The 12,437-nt window shown below is 42.3% G+C and overlaps 1 protein-coding gene across 1 annotated transcript in view; it reads right to left on the bottom strand.

Annotated features, from left to right (window-relative positions):
- RAD50 (DNA repair-recombination protein (RAD50)) overlaps positions 1-12,437 on the bottom strand; it is a 143,837-nt gene that overhangs the window by 120,448 nt on the left and 10,952 nt on the right. The window contains exon 4 of the mRNA XM_087401273.1: positions 6,949-7,124. Coding sequence (XP_087257399.1) covers positions 6,949-7,124 — 176 coding nt within the window. The remainder of the gene's footprint in view (positions 1-6,948; positions 7,125-12,437) is intronic.

The raw sequence follows: 12,437 nt of genomic DNA, 5'->3' as shown, positions 1-12,437 counted from the left end.
ATTTCTTTTGAGATGCCTTACTAGGGGAGCTACCCAAAGGATCATCAGAAGCTTATGCTTTGCAGCGAGCCACGCAATAGACGCGAGCCACGCAATAGACCGCCTTACAGGGTCAGTGCTATCAGAGAGAGGAGATTATGACTCCGGTCCAAGACTTGTTGTCCAAAGGATTAATTCAGCCCATCTCCTCTCCTCTGTGTTCCCCTGTACTTTTAGTACAGAAGAAGGATGGCTCCTTCCGTATGTATGGAGAATACATTCCCTATTCCATACATAGATGATGTGTTGGATCAGCTCAGTGGAGCTCCAGTATTTAGCAGGATACATCTGAAAAGTGGTTATCACCAAGTCTGCATACAACCACAAGATTCGCACTGTTGCCTTTCATCAGAGACTGTTCACAGTCTTCAGTTGGCTGCTGAATTCGTAGTCTCTACCCACTACTGCTGTTCCAAGTCTCTGGACTTGGGTCCTGCGTGCATGCACTGCCACGTCAAGCGAGCACTCATGATTGGTCACTCCATGCTTGCGACAACTCTACCTCCACGTACCAGTGACCACATGCGCCTTCTCCAGATTCTCCTCTTCCATCTGCCGCACTAACAGTGACTAGTCATAAATTTTTGTGTGGTTAATCCCCACTCTACAACTCCGCACTACCTTTGGTCTATACGAATATTTGGTAATGACATTTAGGTTGACAAATACCCCTACTGCCTTTCACGGAATCATGGATCGAATCTTATGTCCTTAGAGGCATTTCATTGGTACCTTCTTTGATGACATCGTAGTCTTTTCAAAGACCAAAGAAGAGGACAAGGAACATCTTGCTATGTCTTTCAAGAGCTGCATAATCATCAGCTCTATGCTAATAGCAAGAAGAGTGAATTTTTTCTGGAAGAGATCCATTATCTTAGGCACATCATTTCCAATAATAAATGGATCCTACTAAGATTCAAGCCATTCACAAATGGCCTGAGCTGAAAAGAGTTCATGAAGTACACAGCTTCCTGGGTCTTTGCTTGTACTACAAAAGGTTTATCCGGCATTTTGCTAACATAGCTGCTCCACTTCATGACTTTACTCCAAAAAATGCAGCCTCCAGATGGCATGAGCCACAAAGGACAGCATTTAATACACTCAAAAGCAAGCTGACTACAAAACCTATTATTGGCGTCTGTACAAGTTTTTTGATGTGGATTGTGATGCTTGCGAGTGTTGGGCTGCACTTCACAGAATGGCCATGTCCTGGCTTATGAAAGCCGGAGACTACAGGATGCTGAGAGGTACTTGGGAATCTATGAGAAAGAATTGGTAGCTGTGATTCATGCCATTAATCCATAGAAGCACTATCTCTTGGGTGCAGATTTTACTAGTAAGACTAACCACCAAAGTCTAAGATACTTCTTGCCATAGACTAAGCTCTCAGAGAAGCACATGAAATGGGCAAATATGTTGTCAATTATCATTTGCAGGTTGTCCATATACCGGGAGCTTAGCACAGAGTGACTGATGTCTTGTCACACAAAGATCCCAAGTCAATAATGTGACCAATGCTTTATCATAGGGATCTCGAAGAGATGACAGGACAGTATGCCAGTCACCTAGAATTAGGAGAGATAATGCAGCAAATGCAACAGGGGCAGTCAATAAGTCAGTATTTCATGAAAGATGGTTATTTATTTAAGGATGACTGCCTGTGCATCACCCGATATATGTAGCAAAAAATTTTGGAGGAATGTCATGCACCTCCATATGTTGGGCATAGAGGAATTGCATACTAACCAAGCTCTGGAGAGGTATTTTATTGGCCATTATGCATAAGGATATACACCAGTTTGTTACAGAATGCCTCAGTTGTCAGAAAGTCAAGTATGAAAGACAGAAGGCACCTAGCCAACTAATGCCTCACCATGGGAAAGCATAGCAATGGACTCTATTTTTAATACCTCCACTGGTAGAGCCCCATCTGAGGTCATTTATGGAAACGTAATTCTCCCACCTATCCTGAGGACCAAAGCAGATATTTGCAGGCTGCAGCTGATCAGTATGTCAGAGCCCTCCAGAGGACAGCCATTGAGAGATCTCAAGTGAAACAAAAGAAAGCTGCAGATAAGCATAGAAGACAGGTAGACCTCAAGAGAGGGGATTGGGTACTTTTAAAATTTGACAAAGCCAGGCTCCACAACCTTAAGGGGAAAGAGAGAGTGTATGCCGAGCTGTCTACCAGGTACTATGGCCCTTTTCGGGTCACATATGAAATCAATGAGGTGGCATACAGATTGAGGTTGTCAAACAATTGGAAGATTCATAATGCCTTTCATGTTGGTCTTTTGAAGAAATATCAAGGACCGGAGCTACAAAACCTATAATGGAAGATCCACCAAAAGTGGATGAGCATTCTTTGTGCCTGAACATAAGACAAGGGAATATACCATGCTGACAGTCGCTCTCACATTAGCCTACTTTCCATAAGGATATAGCAGGTACAAGAATGGTGGAATCACAAAAGAAATGGAATCATGTAGAGCTTGCCGAAAAGCTTCAAACTTAGGTCATGGCAGCGCCTTGGTGAAGATATATGCTACATTCTATTGTGTCTGAACATAAGACAAGGGAATATACCCTGCTGACAGTCGCTCTCACATTAGCCTGCTTTCCTAATACCAGGGCCTCCTAATAACCCCGCTGGATTAAGTGCACTAATCCGAGAATTAGTGTCTACAAACAAGGGGAGCGCAATGGCGCAGGTGGGTGACAAGAGCAGCAGGGGAGGGGGCTACACTATGGGGAGAGAAGGGACATATGAGGAGGAGAGCGCAAGGGAGGCATAAGTTCAGTGACAGAGAGTCCAAAGGGACAGCAAGAGGGGGGAAGCTAAAGGCAATGAAGGAACTCTACTTCATGCAGCTTAATGAGATAACACAAGAAAAGATGTTATTCACAAATTTACTATTACATCAATAATAACAAGATGTTGTATTACTCTTTTGGCCCACCCCAGGGAGGGGGGGCCCTTTGATATGAACAAGACAATGGTCATTGGTTATTTGGGTTAAAGTGGCCCTAAGGCCTAGTAGTGCCTAGTTGGAACAGCTAGGACACTTCTCTACTGAGTAGTCATAGTCTTGCTTACATAGAATCAATTAAATCACCAATTTTTAATGGAGATGATAGAGATAGAAACAAAGATACCCCTTAAGACCTTTCCCCAAAAGTGGCAAGATTTCCATAAATTTAAATCTACTCCTCCTGAGTTGCAAGTTTGCATCTTGACAAGACTGATGTAGCCTAGGGTAGGGAATGGCCCTTTGGGTTGGCCATAACCTACATATTCTTGACGCCCCTCTCATTACTTAAGATGGATCGGCTTAAGGAAAAGTGAAGTACCTTTACTTGGACTGAGAAAGCTGAAAAAACTTTCCATCTTATTAAACAATTCATAGCAACTTGCCCAGTTTTAAGAGTGATTGACCCTATTGAACCTTTATACTTGAAACCGATGCAAGTGGTAGAACTATGGGTGCCACGTTGATCCAAGAGGGACGACCAGTCACCTTTGAAAGCAAGAAATTAGACCCATCTCAAAAAACTTATTCAGCATATGAGAAAGAATGATGTTCTATGCTTTGAAAACATGGAGGCACTATTTGTATGGTGCTAAGTTTAAGATTCTGTTTGATCAAGAGGGTATCCAGCAGTTGTGCAATTAGCCCAAGTTAAAAGGCCGGAAGGACCAAATGGGCTGAATTAAGGTGAGACTTCACTATCAAGTTAAGATATCGAAAAGGAAAATATAATATCGTAGCCGATGCATTGAGTCGGATGCCTGGTAAATCTATAAAGTTTTACTCAGTTTCATAATGAGTTTCTATAGTCCTTAAAGGTTAAATGTGAACATTATCACCTTTACTCTGAAATTTGGAAAGTGGTTAGTGAAAGGGGCCCAATGGAGGTCTCATTTGTTTATCACAACCATCCTATAATTTAAACATTGAAAGTTGGTGTTGATGAACAAACACAAGATGTGGGTGTGTTTACATTTTCCGACATGAAGTAAATATGCAAGTTGGTGGTGAAGTACCTATGGTTGGTACCAAGCAAGAGCAAAAATGAAAAAAGCATACCATAGTAGATGGTTATCTGTTGTATAGAGTAGAATATGTATTCCAAGTCAAAAAGACAACAAGTATCAATTTTCTGTACGAGTGTCATGATAGTCCGAGCATGGTGCATCAGAAGATTCAAAAGACTCGTTTCTTTAAAAAGACGGTTCTTCTGGCTTGATATAAATAAGGGCATCCAAGATTATGCTATTAAGTGCCAAGTTAATAAGGCAATATGTCTTAAGTTCGGCAGTTTGCAGCATCCATATCTAGCAAATGGGAAAGTATCTCGATAGATTTACCAAGAACACATAGAAGTCATGACTCTGTGTTGGTAATAGTTGATCGATTGACCAGGATGGGTCCTTTCATTCCAACCAAAAAAATGTGAAAACCCGTGAGTTGGAACGATTGTTTGTTGAAGGAGAATTCAGGTCATGTGGTTTACCTACTAGTAAGTTTGATAGCCATTTTTAAAAGGCCATCTTTCAAAAGTTGAAAACTAAGCTAAGTATGAGCATATCTGATTATTTGTAGTCGAATGCTCAGATAGAACGTGTCAATCAAGCGCTAGAAGTGTTGTGTGCTTACGTCAGTAAATGAAAGACAAATCAGGAAGAGTATCTTCCGATTTTAGAGTTTGCCTATAATAGTGCAAAGCATTCAGCTACTAGTATAGTCCGTTTATGTTGATGTATAGCTTTCAGCCTAGAACTCCACCGTCTGTAGGGCTTCAGAGAGCAAGGGTACAAGCAGCCAAAGACTTTGTCCGGGACATGCATCAGATGTTGAAGCCTGCCCAAGAAAGTATTCAGAAAGCTCAACATAGAGTTAAAACTTATGTAAATCCACAAAAATGTAAGGTGGAATTTGAAGAAGGGAAAGAGTTTATTTGAGAGTATTTGAGCACTCTGACATCCTAACAACTAGTGAATGTCCTAAGTTATCACCGCAGTATTGTTGTCCATTCACAATACTTCACAAGATGGGTGAGCTTGCTTAAAGTTAGCTTTACCATAAGGATGTAGACTACATCCAGTATTTCATGGTAGTCGTTTGTAAAAGCGACGACTTGAAGTGAGAGTCTAGTTGAAGAAGAACTTCTCATAGAATTAATTGACCCCTAGTGCTTCCACATGAACCAGAAAGAATCCATTACATTAAAGGAAATCATACACGTCATATCGGTATTCAAAAACATTTACTGAAGTGGAAAGATGGTTCAAGAGACAACGTTAAATGGAAAATGTAAACAAACTCAAATAGTGGCTTCCTAACGTTATTGTTAAGGACATCAACGCTGGTTAGTACGGTTTAAGTGACCCTAAGGCCTAGTAGTGACTAGCTAGGACACTTCGTACAAGTCCCAAGTCCTAGATGCACTAAGAGTCCTAAGTGGAATAGTGGATAGTTTAGAGAGTGGCAAGGGACGAGCATTTTTCGAGCGAAATCTTCCGAGCGTTTGAGCAAAGGAAAAAAAAAGCTTCCAACTATGTAAAAATATGGCAAAAATAGATCAGAACAAAACCTAGTTTCACTTAGAAATATGCAAATTATTATAGCAATGTCTATTTTATACACAAATATTTACATGAATCTTTGGGAATGGTGAGTAACATAATGGGAGGATTTTTAAGAAACCCACGTGTAGAGTAGACTTCTCTATGAAAATTCCCTTATGATCCTTCTTACAACTTTTACTTAATAGGGGGTGACATTTAAAATCCTCTCTCAACCTAGCCTATGAAAGGGTTTATCCAAAGAAACCTCATTGAGGTAAGCCATCAAGGTAGTTTTGCCAGCGAAACCCCTTTGAAGTAGGTCTTCCAAGGAAGTTTCGCTGGCGAAACTACCTTGGACAGCACTTTTAAAAGTGGCATCACTTTCACATCCAATGTCCAAATATAGTCATTCAACCACTCAAATTGATCGAAAAACCCCATTGGAGGACATCTAAGGGGTTATATTTTGAAAAATCTTTCATCTTTAGTATTAAATATTACATATATTATATGAGAGTGATATATAAGTCCAAGTTAATACTTATTTATAGTACTTTAAACTTCTTTAGAAACATATCCATAAATATCTAGTTATCTATGCTATTAAAATGCTAGAAAGCTCTTGCCATATTGATATAAATGTGTTTAATAAGTAATAATATATGTATAATATTATTACATTGAGAGTGATTATGAGGGATGTTTCTTAACAGAATTATTTTTCAACACTTTTTGAAGGTAATGGTAAGGGTACAAAGGATGTCTATGAAGAAGAAAATTTGTGTTATGTAAAATTGAATGAGTGACAATTCTGTATGTTTTTATGATAAAGGGATCTAGTTCTAGTGAAAATAAAAGTGTAAAAACCATGTTTCCTAAAGAAATATAATTTTTTAAATCTCTTGAAAAACACGCTCAGATAAATCCGCTCATAGGTTTTTGCTCATAAAATTGACGCATCCGAGAGTGGCAGATGGTACATTCAAGAGTCGTCTAGTCATGGGGTTTCTACCGAGGCTGCGAAGCCAATTCCTATCGACTGCAGAGCATAGGACAGCATAATGACGGGTACTCTTAACACAGATACATGAACATTTGGAAGACTTTCACTAAAACTTATATTCTGTCAGGGTTGAAGAGAAAATAGCAAGGGAGGTAATATAGATTATAATAAGCAAGTCTCGTTGAAGGAATGTTTCAGCACACCGTTAAATTCTTGAAATGTTAATTTGTTGCATCAGAAATAAACCTATCAGCCTTTCACTAACTAGGCTAGTCTCATTTAGAAAACCTTTAGCACACTATTTGAAATCTTGAAACATTAATTACAAATGACCTACTTGGTGGCCGAGAAAATGTCATCGAACTTTTTCTTAAGGACCGAACCCTCAGCTAAGGGCCAGTTGGCCTCATCCTGATGTACAAAAATTACATTCTCCAATATAGCCTTTGAGACCCCCATCAACGCTGGAACTTCCCTATCCATATCAGCACACCTATAGCTCAAACAAACTTTCTGCATTTGCAAACACAATTCAGATACCATCAGAAGGATCAATAATGCCCATAAGAAAGGTGTCTTTCATTTTAAGATATACAACCTAATAACTTTCAAAGGAAAAAAAAAAAAGAAAAAAATTATTTGTGAAATTCCAATATGCCCTGACTATAGTTACAGGAAAGCAATACAAAGCAGAGCTGCTATTACACACTTCAGCATATGAGATACATTATGCTGGCCACAGCTCCACGTCTTTCTCCACCCAAGTCTCCTCCTCAATAAGATCCTGTGGACTAGAATCCTTTAAGACCTAGAGATGGTTTTGCTATAGAATATAGAGTAAACAAATGGGTAAAAGAAGAGGCAAAGAGCTCAAAGGAAACCATTGAAACCAAATAGATTAAAGCAGCCAAACAGCACGTCACTGGACAGAGACGGTAAACTGACAGACAATACTTCCAATACATCGACGCGTGGACACAAAAGCAGTTGGGAGAGAAGACACATGTGATTAGGTATCAGAGGCCTGGTATGCCAGAGATTGATACTTCTACAATTAAAAACAGAGACGACCATCTCAATAAGAAAGACGTTGGATTCATTCCAAAAGAAAGTGTTGTGGATAGAGTAAAGACGCAGCAGTTCGCTCAACAGGAACAACCAGCACCAGCAAAATGTGAAGGACTTCATGAGGCATTTACTCTATACACCCACCATACGTCCAAAGGAAAAGAGAACACAGTGCAAAAGACATGGGCAAATGAAATGCATGTCAAGAGAAATTACAACCCTTGTGGTACCAAATACAGAACAGAGGGTGGAATACAGCGAAAAGACACATGGGACACATCGTTGGGAGTTTCCTCCACCCATTTTTCTACTTTCTCTGCTCCACTTTACTAGGCTTTTCTGTCTGATTGTTCAATAGAGAGATATATGAAGGTTTGAACAAAGACGGCAAAGAGAGGACAGGACCAACAATATGATCTTTAGAGAAATTGCAGAGAAAGAACAGGAAATAGATCAATGCAAAAGAAAAAGACGATGACCCCATTACTCAACACAGGAGAAGAGAGGAAACTTGTAAAGCAAGAAAATACGAACAACATATGACAAAGAAACCAAAAAAAAAGGAAGTAGCGATGCATTCATACAAAACAAGGTTGCTTACCCTTCTCCTCCATCATCTCTTCCATTATCGATGTCCTCTTCTTCATCCTCTAGTGAGAGACACATATGAGGCAAATATGTTGGGAGGGAAGCTTTTCAAACTAGAGAAGTTGCATGGCTTAGATTGACACCAAGCACCCAATCGCATCGATCCAAAAGATCGGTATCATGTATGAGATGCCAAGAATTGTGAAAAAATAGAGATTGTTCATATAGTTACATTGTGTTCACTTTATGATGGTCGATGTGACCTAAGGATAACAGAGCAATTTCTTGGCAAGGTTTCCCTCAACCTTCCATTCCATAAGGACATAATCTTGTTAGGTCCCTACCAAGATTGACAACGCTCAACTATGATATGTAGATCTAGGGTTAAAGCCAAGATTTGGTTGGACCTAGGGCTTAGGGATAGTCTGAACAGTTGGAAACAAGCAGGGTTGGTACTAGGCTAACCTAGTATCAATTGTAACAGAGGGTTAGGGCCTAGGAAAAGCAAAGCTAATCTAGAAAAAGTGTGGCTTTATGGAGATACAAGGCTATATAAGGCATAACTCTCAGAATAGGAGTTAGATGCTAAAGATAGAGGAGCCAAGCTTATACGTCCAAGCTAGGTGCTCAGTTCATGGGTGTCTAGAGAAGGAGTTCCCAATGTTATAGTACCTTTATGTGAGAAGTGCAGCAGAACTGAACAGCCAACAGAGAGCACAGACACTGCGAAATGGAAGGCAGGAAAGAAAGAGAGAAGATTCCACAAGAACTCGAGGAAAGGCGTCTACCTATTGGCAGAAAACCCTGCAAGAGCTGATGAGAAACAATGAGGGAGAGCCCCTATATATAGGGTGCCCCCAAGAAGAGCCGACTAGAGGGAGCATCTGGGCCGACTGGGTCTAACCCTGGTTCGGGATATACACAACCTGCTGGTCCAGTGTGTTGACCAAGATTGGGGGCCATATTGACCCCCCAACCAAGGCACCATCAAGGCGGCCTGGTGGCAGCCCCACAATGGGCCCTTGCACCTCTGGATCAACCTGCAACAGCCGCGGCACCATAGCAGCCTAGCACGGACTTGGGGGCAGGTGAAAATAGCCCCACACCCGTCCATACATGTCCAAAGCTCCGCAGCCTCCCAACCATGAGACCGACCCCCTCTACCTGTCCTGGGCAGGCAGGGCAGTTCCAAAAGCCTGTTGTTGATTCGCACTTTGCCAGGGAGCCACCAGATCAGTCGCAATCACTGTTGCAACTTCCAGAGCTGTGTTCCCAGGGCTTCTAGGGCAGTTGCCTACTCAGTGTGCACCTAGCAGAGGCCTTTCAGGGCTGCCAAGCAAGTTCTCCTACAAATTTGCTGCTATCTAAGCTGCTCCAGGGCTACCAGATCAGGACGATTCACTTCCAGCAGGTATTCGGAGTGCCACACAGCTCCCAGGTGCATCGCCCATCAGGATTGGACTGCCACGATCCAAAGGAGTGCCAGAGGGAAGGCGATTTGCTGTTTTCACCTGCCAGGGCTGCTCCTGCTGATTTCGCCTGCCAGGGTGCTTGAGAACTGCTCCAGACAGATTCGCCTTTTTGCTTGTTGCTGTTTCAAGGTTCCCAAAGCCTTCACATCAGCCGATAGCTTCCCAAAAGCTCTCCTACTGCCTCAGAATCTTCAGATCCTATTGCCTTGTTGCAGCTATCCTTTTTGTGTGACAAGAACAGCCAGCGTTGGTTGTTTTGCTGGTCCTTGTCCTAGCAAGACTCGATTGAAAGGTATCAGAGCTGCCAGGACAGACTTGGCTGATTTCTCTCCTGCCAGAACTCCCTTGAAGGGTATCAAAGCTGCTACGTTAGAACTATCAAGCGAAATCGGAAGAAAGGCTGCCATGGGATATTTGCACTGGACTGGAATGCCTTTCTGAGACCGAAACTGATGCCTAGCAGGACGGAAGTGCCTATGAACGGATTATTCAGTTGGCTGATTTTGGGCTGATGCACGACGTGCTTTTCTTGTATTTGGATGTCTTCTAAATAAATGATAAAGAAATACCGAAAGGGGGAGTCTGGTGCAGGACAAGGGCAGCTGAGCTGAGGGTAAAGCAATAGCTGGTGGTCAAACAACAAGCGTCTAACTCTCCTCCCCTATCCAGCCTAGTAGCCGGATCTTGGATTGCTGCCCTGATTGATAGAATAACCCTCGATTACGAGTACCTTGAAGGTACATCAGCATCCCAATGAGGCTTCTTAGGTGTATGCATAAATGAACTTCGTAACCCAACTGATTAGCACAGATCCAACCTAGTATTAAGTAGCCAAATCAAAGATCCGATCACTTACGGTATTGGCCTGCATCCACTGGCTCACTAGGATCATACTTAAGATAGTTTGGTGCTGGGGTCCATGGGTGATGAGATGGATCTACACTCCGTCATGTGAAAAGCATCTAGAAGCTCTTGAACATACCGCTTCTGCGACACAAAGTAGCCTTCCTTGCCCTACCAAATCTCCAATCCCAAAAAGAAATGCAGGAGCCCGAGATCCGTCATCTCAAAGGCCTAAGAAAGAGCAGCCTTTGTCCCAAAATTCTGGGCTGCGTGATTGCCCGTGATGAACATGTCATCAAAATGCAGAATTATGAGGGAAGTAAGACCATCGGTCCATGGGTGATGAGATGGATCTACACTCCGTCATGTGAAAAGCATCTAGAAGCTCTTGAACATACCGCTTCTGCGACACAAAGTAGCCTTCCTTGCCCTACCAAATCTCCAATCCCAAAAAGAAATGCAGGAGCCTGAGATCCGTCATCTCAAAGGCCTGAGAAAGAGCAGCCTTTGTCTCAAAATTCTGGGCTGCGTGATTGCCCGTGATGAACATTTCATCAAAATGCAGAATTATGAGGGAAGTAAGAACATCCGTCGGAAGATGTATAGATTTGGATCAGCTCAGGACCTCCGAAAGCGCTTCCGTACAAAGAACTCATCTATATTCTGGTTACAAGCTCGAGGAGCTTGCTTGAGACCATACAGAGCCTTCTTTAACCAGTAAACCATCCGTGCTGACTTGGCAAATCCTGGAGGCTGTTCCACATAAATCTCCTTCTTCAAAACACCATTAAGGAAGGATTTGACATCCATCTAATAAATCGGCCATTGCTCATGACCAGCAACTGCCAAGACTGTCCTAAGAGTGGTCATCTAGGCCTTGGGGGCCAAGGTGTCTTCATAATTGATACAAGGTCGCTATAAGTATCCTTTGGCCACGAGACCGGCTTTATGTTTATCCACAATACCATCAGGTGAATACTTGGTCTTGTAGACCCACTTGACACTAGTTACCGAACGGCGCTTCGGTCTTAAACCAACTCCCATGGTCCCATTTTTTTTCGATGGATTCTAACTCCAGCTCCATTGCCTTCTTCCAATGCTCCTAAGAAAGTGCTTCCTGTATTGTCGAGGGTTCTTTGTCTTCGAGAATACGGGACATCAAGGAGTAATTGACCAAGAGCGAGCTTGCCTCCAGAACCTTCACCTTGTTACAGTGGGATCTATGTGGACCTCCCTCTTCCCTAAGCCATGAAGGAGGAATATCTATTACTCCTGAGTCATGAATAGTTTCAATCAACCATTGGGGTTGTAATGAAGGGGAAAAAGAGGCCAAGTTAGAGGCCCTTTAAAGGGAAAATGTGGAGGGACTATGTAAGTCTCCATCCATCCCCTACTATGTACTTTTTGATGTGACATCTAATCCTATCTACTCTCCCTTCCTCCTTCCTGCCTACGCTCACTCACTCTCTCTCTCTCTTCCCTACTCACTCTCAATCCCTCCCTCTCTTTCCTACCTCATTCTCTCTCTCCTACCCTTCGTCTCCCTCTTTCTCTCTCTCTCTCTCCCTTCTGGGTTAGTTTTGAGCTAGGTTAGTTGGTTGGGTTAGGTCTAGTAGGTTTAGGTTGGGTCATTTAGGTTTAGGTTTGGTTAGTTTGGACCTAGGTAGTACTAACTAGGGTTACAAGGAGGGTTAGGTTAGACTAAGCCAGTGTCTGAACTGTCTTACCAGTCCTTAGGTTAGTAGTCCCAAGTGTCCTAGGTGACTTAGGGAACCCCCCCCCCCCCCACCCAAAAAAAAAAGGGGAAAAACTCAAAATTCCAGCATCTTTTAGGGGTTTTCCACGACCCTATTTG

The sequence above is a fragment of the Dipteris shenzhenensis genome, chromosome 30 (assembly GCF_047967505.1).
Source record: "Dipteris shenzhenensis isolate YYH24624 ecotype China chromosome 30, Dip_SZ_1.0, whole genome shotgun sequence".
In the NCBI taxonomy this organism is placed as follows: domain Eukaryota; kingdom Viridiplantae; phylum Streptophyta; class Polypodiopsida; order Gleicheniales; family Dipteridaceae; genus Dipteris; species Dipteris shenzhenensis.
The sequence above is the reverse complement of the archived record's forward strand: the minus strand, read 5'-3'. Positions and strand labels throughout refer to the sequence as shown.